The following is a 10,954-nucleotide window of genomic DNA, read 5'->3' as shown; positions in this document are numbered from 1 at the left end:
AATGATTGGGTAGTTGAGCCCGTCCAACATATACAACGTACGTGGATCGATAGGCGTGACACTCGTGCAAGAAGAACAAGGGAGTTACGTGATAGAGAAGTGCATGAAGGCATACGATCTGATTTGGTTGAACATTTGTGGGATCTTCGTGACGACTTATGAATTTTATTACGTACTAGTTTATTTTATGAATTTTAATAAATGTAATGGTTTATTTTATGAATTTTAATAAATGTAATAGTTTATTTTATGAATTTTAATCAATTATTTTATTTTTATATTAAATTAGTTAAATACAATATTTAAAAATCAATTTAAAAAAAATAGACATTGAAATTGACACTGTGAACACCTCTACCTTACACACTGTCAGTCAATTTCAGTGTCAAAAATGGACACTGAAATTGATACTGAAAAATCGACACGGACACCTCGTGCTCTAAAGACGCGAGCCTCTCCATTTTCTTTTTAATTTTTATTTTCTACAAAAACAAATACTCCGTAAAAAATGTGGAATATTTAGGAAGCATATCCCACGTGATGCGTTCGTGATATAACGAAACCATGGTTAATCTCAATCTAACTCTAGTTCACCTACTCACCAAAACCTCACGACACGTGTTCAAATCCGACGGCCAATATCACCTCCCAAATATTAATCAACCGTCATACGTCGCTATAAAATATCACACAAACTTCACCTTCTAAACCCTAAAAAATCATCTATTTTGAATCAATCCACTTTTAATTTTTACTAAAATCATCAAATCATCAATGGCAAACCCTAAGGTTTTTTTCGATATGACCGTCGGCGGAGCTCCGGTCGGCCGGATCGTGATGGAGCTCTTTGCCGACACCACTCCCCGCACCGCCGAAAATTTCCGTGCACTTTGCACCGGCGAGAAAGGAAAAGGAACTTCCGGCAAACCGTTGCATTTCAAAGGATCAAGCTTCCACCGTGTGATCCCTAACTTCATGTGCCAGGGCGGTGATTTCACCAGAGGTAACGGTACCGGCGGCGAGTCAATCTACGGCAACAAATTCGCCGATGAGAATTTCATTAAGAAGCACACCGGTCCTGGAATTTTATCCATGGCTAACGCCGGTCCGAACACAAACGGATCTCAATTTTTCATCTGCACTGCTAAAACTGAGTGGCTTGATGGTAAGCATGTTGTTTTTGGTCAAGTTGTTGAAGGAATGGATGTTGTGAAGGCTATTGAGAAGGTTGGATCTGGTAGTGGAACTTGCTCTAAGCCTGTTGTGATTGCTGATTGTGGCCAGCTTTAGATGATTTGAATCGGTTTAATTTTAATTTTCCGTTTTATGTTTTCGTATTATGTGTGTGGTGGTGGTGAATTTTAATCGTTTTAATTGTGGTTGTCGTTTAGGGTTTATCTCTGTGTGGTACTAATAACTTCTTCATTGACTTTTTGTTGATGAATGGAGTTCATAAATGATTTGGTATAAATAAGATTAGTTTCACCTTACTTTTCTTGTTGATTTGCTTTTTGCTTATTATGGATATGATATGGTGTTTATGCTTTGTTAAAATCGATATTTTGGATGATAAATAAATCGAAAACGTTGGATCGGTATGTTTTGTCGTATTAGTAGTCCTGAGTCTTGAATTTTCATTTTGATTTTAGATGTGAACGGAATTAAAAAATTGTGGTAAAATGCTTTTATTGTCTACTTGTCCTCGTGCCTTTACTGTTTATGTGGATAGCATTTTTTTTTTTTTTTGGATTTGATAAGTGCTAGTTTAAAAGCACAGTAAATTATTTGTACCAACTTATTTGGTTAAAACGCATTACAAATACGTGGTGACAAATTTTTCACAATCTGAAGTTTTATGCTCAAATACCTACTAAAACATTGAAAATAAGTTGGCCTCACAAAAAAGTACACCTTACAAGGTTTTGCAAATATCCAACCTAAATCAATAGTCTAAGAAGCTTCCGTGTCTATGATTGCCTCTTGAGCACATATCATGACACACACATAGAATCAACGTGATCTAAATCACATTGAAGATAAAGGAGTTCAAAATCATTGATTTGTGCATAGATGTTGTCATTGATCGGATTTTGTGATCAAGTACTCTAAATGTTAAGCATATGAATCATCATCTATATAAAGTGGCGGATCTAGGAATTTTAGTCACTGTTTCACCCGTTAATTTTTTTTTAAAAAAGAATTATACTATCCAATAGTGGCGGATCCTCAAAAAGTTTATGATATAACGTGTAATCTTTAAAATAACATTCGGGAAATATATTTATTTTCCTTGTTGCCCTTTGCTAATTTTTCAAATGAAACACCCTTGCTATTTTCTCAAATGAAACGTGAACTGATTATTTGAATTAATGTAAACTATAAACCTTGATAAGATTAAAATTAAATTGAATACAATAATGGACTGATAATATTAAAGACTAATTAAACCTACAAGTTTGAGAGGTAAAAATACCCGTATAAATGTATAATAAAACCACCTAGGGGTTAAAATAAACACTAACGAGTAGAGGCTGAAATGATTTAAGTTACAAACTGGGAGGAGTTAAATTAAAATTCAACAAGTTACTGATTTAATTAGATCACGTACTATAGGGGGTTAAATCGAAATTTTAAGTAATAACAAGGTGGTAGAACATAAATACAATAAAGGTTTTGAAATCCGTGCATCTTCATCATCAGTTACCTACTCACTTCCAAATAAAAACTCCATTAAACTGAAAACCTATTTCTCTGTAAATTTTAATGTCCGACTTCAAAGTACACTAAAATACTAATATTTGGTCGAAATCCACTGGTTGCACGTGCAACCACTGATGATAAGGTAGATCCGCCCCTGTATATAATGAATACTGTTAATCACGGAAGCATTCAAAAGATAAGATGTCACTACGGTACTCAAAACAAAACATTGTCCACAAACTATAACTCTAGCTAACCAACCCTTTTCGCATCCCATTGATGGAACCCGTGACTGTTTACCCAAATTTCTTGCCCCTTTTAAGTGTCTATATGGCGTGTTTTTGATCTTATGCTCGAGCCTGATCCAAAACCAACTTAGATTTCAGACTCTTCAGAAGAACAATAATATTTTTTAACTTAGATTGGTGGTCCTGAGGTTTTGACGATAAATGAATTCTCTCTGGTGGACCATTTGATCGTCTCTCACTCAAATTGCGGGGATGTTAATATTTATAATCACTAGCAGTTATATCCACAATAGTTTATATTATACTAGCCATGCAATAGTTTATATTACTAATGTTAATGTATTAGGACTGGTAGTGGTTCGACAAAGGTTTTATTATCCTATGCAATTGAAAATCGGTCGAAGGAGAAATTTGTTCGTTTAAATGTTGACGGTGTGGTTGTTAAGCCGATCATAAAAACGCGGAAAGATAAATCTGTTGTCGAGTGGGTAGAGATTGGTTTGATGCTTTTGGGTTTTGTGTCGTTGGTTGGTTAGATTTGAGTTTTTGATTGGGCCTTGTATTTGGTTGTGTTTCTGGTTCGTTTTTGTTTTTTGTGATCCGGTTGCTAAAAGCTCGGTTTTAGTTAACTTTTGATCCTTGTTCAGTGATTAGGACTCGTTTACTGCTTTCGAGCTTTGCATTTTATATCTTTGTTAGTCTTTTTCATGTAATGATGAAAAAACATAGTTTTAGTGTTATAGTTATTTTAGCCAAATGAAAAAATAAAATAGTTTATATTAGCAAACTGCAGAGAAATGTAGCAGTTATCAAGCATTAACTCATATTAAAGGAAAATAAACCTTTGATTACAAAAACCAAAGAAATGACACAAATTAGTAGAATAAACTTAAAAAGGGCCAAAACAGAGAAACATACAAATAGCCAAACAAGAAGCATTTATCTTTGTAAGAAGATTTGAGATGACTCTGGTTATTGAGTTGACAACAAGCGTCGATCTATTGACTACTTGACTGACTTTTAGAGTCTAAAGTGAATTTTCAGGCAGGATTTAAAATTCATGGAAATTTGAATTTACCATTTTCATGGCGTTTCAATTTTATTTTTTAATTTAATTTTAATTTTTCAAAAACTTTTTCCTACTTATTGGCCGGAGGTCCACTCGGAAGCAATATCTCTATCCGTCGAATGGAGAGAGGGATAACTTTCTCTACTTTTGAGAGTGTTTCACACTGGGTGGAGAAATGACTTGTCTTTATTTTCGGATAGGGGAAGGATTGTCTACATCTCACCTCCCTCATGTTGGAAGCTTCGACGAGCCCAATACACCACTATAGAGGATCTAGACTATACTAGACTCACTACACCAACACTTTGACGTTGGTTAGCCTTTAATTTTATAAATCCTTAGTGCACAATGTACTTAGGCGACAGTGTCGACCATATATCTTTAGGCGGTATAACCGACCATGTATTACTTAGGCGGCAGAGCCGACCATATAATAAGAACAACAAAAGTGCACTAAGAACTTAAACACAAACTAAGGTTTGATCGGGAAACTTAATAAAAACACTTATATTAAATTACAATTACAATATTACTTACAAGCTTTATCTTCTCTACTTTCGCTAACTCACACTCTTCTTCTCTTCTTCACAACTCACTTCTTATTTCACTCTCACTTCACACTTCACTTACTCACTCCTTTTCACAACTTCACACACCACAAATGAAATCTCCACTCATATTTATACTACTCCATGAAAACTTCTACACACTAGATTTTTCCATGGATAAATATCTAGATATTTTTATCACATAAAAATATCTAGATTTTTACATTTTAACATCTAGATTTTTTTCTCATTAATATCTAGATATTTCTTTTACATTTTAATATCTAGACATTTACATATATACATCTACTAATACCAAATTTGCATTGTATTTTAACACTCCCCCTCAATGCAAATTTTCTTCCAACGATGTCTTGCAGACCATTCCAAGTGCTTCTCTGAATTTTGTAAACTTCGGTTTACTTAGGCTCTTGGTAAATATATCTGCAACCTGTTCATCTGTCTTTGTTGGCACCATCTTGATCTCCCCTTCAAGGACCTTCTCGCGAACATAGTGATAGTGCACTTCTATATGTTTTGTTCTCGCATGAAAGACTGGATTTTTTGCTAGACGTATAGCTGATAAGTTATCGCAGAAAAGCTTTACTTGATAATCTGTTGATTGATGAAGATCTTCCATTAGCTGCTTCAACCAAGTAATTTCTTGTGTTGCTGATGCTGCCGATCGATATTCTGCTTCAGTGCTTGACAAGGATACTGTTGGTTGTCTCTTGCTGCACCATGATATTACTCCTGATCCAAGACTAAACATGTATCCAGTTGTTGACCGTCGTGTATCATAATCTCCAGCGTAATCGGCGTCACAATATCCAGTCACGTGACATTCTTTTGTTTTCTTGTATAAAATACCAAAGTTGATAGTGCCTTTAACATACCTTAAGATGCGTCGTACAACATCAAGGTGAGGCTTCTTCGGATTGCTCATGTATCGACTAACCACTCCTACTGCATAAGATATGTCTGGCCGGCTTAGTGTGAGATAAATAAGACTTCCGACCATCTTTCGATACATGGTAACATCTTGAAGACTTTTTGCTTCATCTGCTCGTAGTTTTATATTCGGATCCATTGGGGTTGAGATAGGTTTGCAATTAAGCATTCCGTACTTTTGTAAAAGATCTCGCGCATATTTCTGTTATCCCAGAAATAATCCTTCTCTTTTCTGCTTTATTTCGAGTTCAAGAAAATGTTTGAGTTCTCCAAGCTCCTTCATATGAAATCTGATAGACAGATTCTCTCTTGTTCTTTGGATCTCCTCATAATGATCTCCCGTGATGATTAAGTCATCCACATATACTAGCACTATGGCTAGTTTTTCTTGATCTTGTTTCACAAATAAACTAGAATCTGAAGGAGCAACTGTGAAACCACTTTGTACTAAGAACTCGCCAATCTTCCCGTACCAAGCTCTTGGAGCCTGCTTCAAGCCGTATAGTGTTTTCTTTAATTTGCAGACATGGTCAGGATGGGACTTGTTCTCAAAGCCTTTTGGTTGCTCCATATAAATTTCTTTGTCAAGTTCTCCATGTAAGAAAGCGTTCTTGACATCCATCTGCCACAGCTTCCAAGATTTGCTAGCGGCTAAAGCTAGTAGAGCTCGAACTGTTGTGATCTTTGCCACTGGACTAAACGTTTTTTCATAATCCAGCCCATATTGTTGAGAAAAACCTCTAGCAACAAGTCGAGCTTTATACCTTTCAATGGAGCCATCTGACCGAGTCTTCACCTTGTAAACCCATTTACAAGATATTGGTTTTACATCTTTTGGTTTTGGAACTAAACTCCATGTCTGGTTTTCTTTTAGTGCATTAATTTCTTCTTCCACCACTTTCTGCCATTCTTGACTTTGTGCTGCTTCTTCATAAGTAGAAGGCTCAATAGGTATTGATTCATCCACATGAGCAGCATTGGCATACCTCGGATTAGGTTGCCTTGGCCTTGTTGATCTCCGTAATTCTTGCACATGCTCCTCGGCATCCATTTGGCTTGGACGAACCTCTTCGGATGTAGATTGATGTACCCCAGTTTTCCATGGACTCGTTTCCTTAGCGTACGATCCATCTCCTTCTTTAATTGGATCCGATATGTGCTCTTTATGTTCTTCTTTCTCTTCTGAAACTTCTTCTAATCCATGAGATTCTGGAAGCTCTATCTTTTGAGGTGACCACCATGAAGAAGCTTCATCAAATACCACATTTCTTGAAGTATGACACTTTCCGGTATTTGGATCACAACATCTCCATCCTTTTCTTGATTCATCATAACCGACAAAAATGCACCGAATTGCCTTTTTATCAATTTTGCTTCTTAGATGATCTGGCACGAAGACATAGCATACACATCCAAAAACCTTGAGATGATTGACGGTTGGCTTGATCTTCCATAATCTTTCATATGGTGAAATATATCCCAACTTTGTTTGTGGGAGTCTGTTAATCACGTATGAAGCCGTCCTCATACATTCGGCCCAAAATCTTCCTGGTACATTCTTACCATGAAGCATACTTCGACAAGTTTCAGCAAGATGACGATTCTTACGTTCTGCCACTCCATTCTGTTGTGGAGTATTAGGGCAAGTTAATTGCCTTCTGATCTTGTGCTTCTCAGGATACATATTGAACTCAGTCGATAAATATTCTCCTCCATTATCTGTGCATAAGCATCGAATCTTAGTATTGAGCTCACTTTCTACCTTGTTCTTGAATTCTTTAAACTTCTGAAAAGTCTCCGACTTTTCCTTCATGAAGTAAACCCATACATACCTTGAGAAGTCATCAATGAATGTCACCATATACTTCATACCTCCAAGTGATGTTTGTTTCACTGGGCCGAAGACATCTGAGTGTATGAGCTCTAGTGGTGTCTTGGACTGATGCGCTGACTCCTTGAATGGCAATTGGTGAGCTTTGCCAAATTGACATCCAGCACATATTGTATCTGTTCGGATATTAATTTGAGGAAGCCCATTTACTATGTGTTTTACCATCATCTCCTTTAACTTGTTGTAGCCCACATGCTCAAGACGTTCATGCCAAAGATCAGCCGTCTCATTTTTTCGAGTCTTATCCACATATGTTGTTTCAGCAGATAGTACATAGACCGACTCTATTCTTCTTCCTTGCATAATTGGATTGCCAACCACCTTCACTCTCTTGAATACGGACACATCTTCTGGTCCAAAGAGCACGTAGTTCCCTTCTGCTGTTAATTGTGGTACTGACAGTAAATTCTTCTTTAGGTCAGGGACAAGATACACCTTCTCGAGTTGAAGCTTATGAGATCCACCTTCACTTGGAATTATTGCCTTTCCAATGTGAGAAATAGACAACCTTGAATTGTCGGCTGTCAACACGACTCTCTTTCCTTTGTAATCATCCATTTCTTGCAGCTTCGTCTCATCATTGGTCATATGATTTGAGCGCCCAGAATCGATGATCCAATCATCTTTGCAGTTTATTTTTGACTTTAAAGTTGTTGTAAGAGCTTGATCATCTATGTCAGCTTCAACAGAGAGTCCTGCTTCTGCATCCCATGTTTCCTCATTAATGGTTGCTTCGAATGTGACCTCTTTCTTCTCATCTCTTGCGGCGGCCACATTTCCTTCGAAAGTTCGCCTTCTGGGGAATCTACATTCTCGAGCAAAATGACCCTTCTTGCCACAATTGAAGCATTCACCATTCTTTTTCTTATCATTTTCCCCGTATTGTTGGCGATGATCTCTTCTTCCTTGTTGAGCTCCCCCTGAAGCGTTGCCTTTTGATTTTGGGTGACCCTTCCACCCATATGTCTTACTTTCTTTCATCGCCTCTTGTCTTCGAGATGTTGCTTTCTTTTTATTGGTGAAGAGTGCATCTTCTCCGTCTTTTATGGTTACTTCATTCATCTGCTTGGCTAATGCCTCTTGATTAGCCAACAAATTCTCCAGCTCTATTAATGATGGTTGAGTAGGCCATCCTCTCACAGCGGCTATAAATCCATTATACTCGGACCTTAAGCCATGAATGATAATTCTCTTCATCCTTGCATCACTCACCTTCTCTTCAGGAGCAAGTTGAGATATCTCACGGCAAATTGATTTCACCTTGGTGAAATACTGAGAAATAGACAGACTTCCTTGTGAGATACCCGCGAGCTCATTTTCCAAGAGCTGGAGGCGTGCTTCATTCTTCTTTGAAAATAATTTTTCAAAAGTTTCCCAAGCTGCCTTTGGTGTTTTCTCGTCACGGATGTACTCCAATAGATCCTCCTCGATTGTAGTCTTCAATATAAATAAAGCCTTCCCGGCCTTGATGTTCCATTTTCTCAAGGCTTCAGCATTTTCTTTCGGTGGAGGCGTTGTGTCACTGCCAGCAACTATTTCCCATAAATCCTGTCCTTGTAGGTAGGATTCTATGCAAGTCCGCCAATAACCATAGTTGTGGTTATTGAGACTCTTGATTCCACTGCTCGTACTTGCAAGATCTGCCATCATGACGTCCAACGTCTAAAAAGCTTGGTCCCAGACCAATGAGCTTTCACAGTTCCTAACTGTGCTCCGACAGAATCTGTAGCGACCCCGACAAATCGTCAAATGACGGCGTCATCTACGTATGGTCCCATTACATGGTCGTAAGTCTTTATAACAAAGTTTGACCGAAAAGTATGTCGCATTCATTTCATAAATAAGGGTGTTTCAAAGTTTACAAAAGTAGTTTCCATAACAAGTACATAACAATGTTTAAAGTTTGTATGAAACACATGCGACACGATTAAAAGTAGTCAAAAAGACGCTCCACGTATGCAAGTATACTCGACATCCAATGCAAGTATCAAATAGTATGAGCGGAAGCATGTATCACCTAAGTTCAAGGACCTGAGAAAAACATAGAGAAACTGTCAACGAAAAAACGTTGGTGAAATCATAGGTTTAAATAAGTAAATGAGTAATAGTAAGTTGAACCACAAGATTTGCAACATCGATAAAGCCATAGTACATTCTAAAAGTTAATATTCACGAGCACCCAATTATCAAAGCTTAACGTTCCGTCCGTTGAATACCCCATCAATTAGTGCTAGAACAACACTGTTCCCGAAAATATATTTCATTCGTAAACGGTAGCGAACCGTTTGAATGAGGGTTTGTCAAACCCATATGGCCATATAACATAAGTTCTCGCTTACACCATCTGATGTAACTAATGATAATCGGATTGAGGATTTTCGTTCTAAACTCGTATGTAGAATGTTTGTTTTCCCGTTCTTGTGTTCACTTAGTTCAAAAGAATCGTTTATGTTTTCTCATCCCAAAAGTAAGTTTAAAAGAGTAAAAGTGGGACTATGATCTCACCTTGTATGCACGAACCAAAAAGTACTTCGACAAGTAACGTGTGCAAAGAACAATGCTAGTCTTGACCTAAACAAATAGGTTGTATCAATAACGATAGTCACGAAGGGTCAAAGATGTTCAATTAGTCCTATGGCTCGTTAAGACTCGATCATAATAGCATGTGAATCAAATTGTCATGTTTCATGCAAGGTACAAGTATAAAAACATGTTAGAACGATTGCACAAATATTTGGTTAAGTTTGATTAAAAGTCAAACTTTGGTCGGTCAAAGTCAACGAAAGTCAACACGTTCGGGTCGGGTCCCAAACTATTTTTCTAAGCTTAGAAGTCATATATGAGCATGTTGGCCAAGTTACATGTTAATCGGAGGTGCGTAGCATAGCAAACATTATTCGAAAATTGACCAAGTTGGACAGAATCTGTCCAGGTTATTCTGCGCGCCGCGCAGAAAGGGGGCGCGCCGCGCCATTTCCTGGGCAGAGAATCCTGGCCAGTTTTTCAAAATGTGCACGAACCAAAACCTTTTCTAACACAACTCTTGACCCGCAAACACTTATAGCGCCTATCATATGTCGTTGGAAAGGTATTTTGACGAAGAATGCAACTAAACACATATCATCAATCAAACTTGCACTTAAAACAACCAAAAACCGTAATTAAACATTCATAATCAAAGTTAAGTTCCAAAAACGCATTTTATGATTCGGGCAACCAATTTACATGTATGTTATGCCGTTTCGAAGGTAATCAAACACACATTGCAACAAAACACTTAACAACAATATCTCATAGCATTTGACGCATCAAAAGTTCATGTAAAGCTCATCAACCCTAATCCAAAATCACAAATTCAACAATCTTGCATATGAAACTAATCCATGTCAACCTACATACCAATTTGGAGCTAGTGATGTTAGGAACACAATTAAAACATGAACTTTCATCATTCAACAACATATGAACACCTAAACCTCAAGATTAAGCAAGCATTCTTTCAATATGAACTAGTTACATCAAAATATCAAAAACGAGCATACAAATC

At 37.2% G+C, this 10,954-nt stretch overlaps 1 protein-coding gene across 1 annotated transcript; it reads left to right on the top strand.

The window, feature by feature from the left end:
• Positions 1-706: 706 nt before the first annotated feature.
• LOC139872972 (peptidyl-prolyl cis-trans isomerase-like) lies at positions 707-1,445 on the top strand. The gene has a single exon (XM_071860903.1). The coding sequence runs from the start codon at positions 775-777 to the stop codon at positions 1,288-1,290; it is 516 nt and encodes a 171-aa protein (XP_071717004.1). The 5' UTR covers positions 707-774; the 3' UTR covers positions 1,291-1,445.
• Positions 1,446-10,954: the final 9,509 nt, after the last annotated feature.

This window comes from Rutidosis leptorrhynchoides, chromosome 10, assembly GCF_046630445.1.
Source record: "Rutidosis leptorrhynchoides isolate AG116_Rl617_1_P2 chromosome 10, CSIRO_AGI_Rlap_v1, whole genome shotgun sequence".
NCBI lineage: Eukaryota > Viridiplantae > Streptophyta > Magnoliopsida > Asterales > Asteraceae > Rutidosis > Rutidosis leptorrhynchoides.
This window is presented reverse-complemented; position numbering and strand designations above follow the sequence as displayed.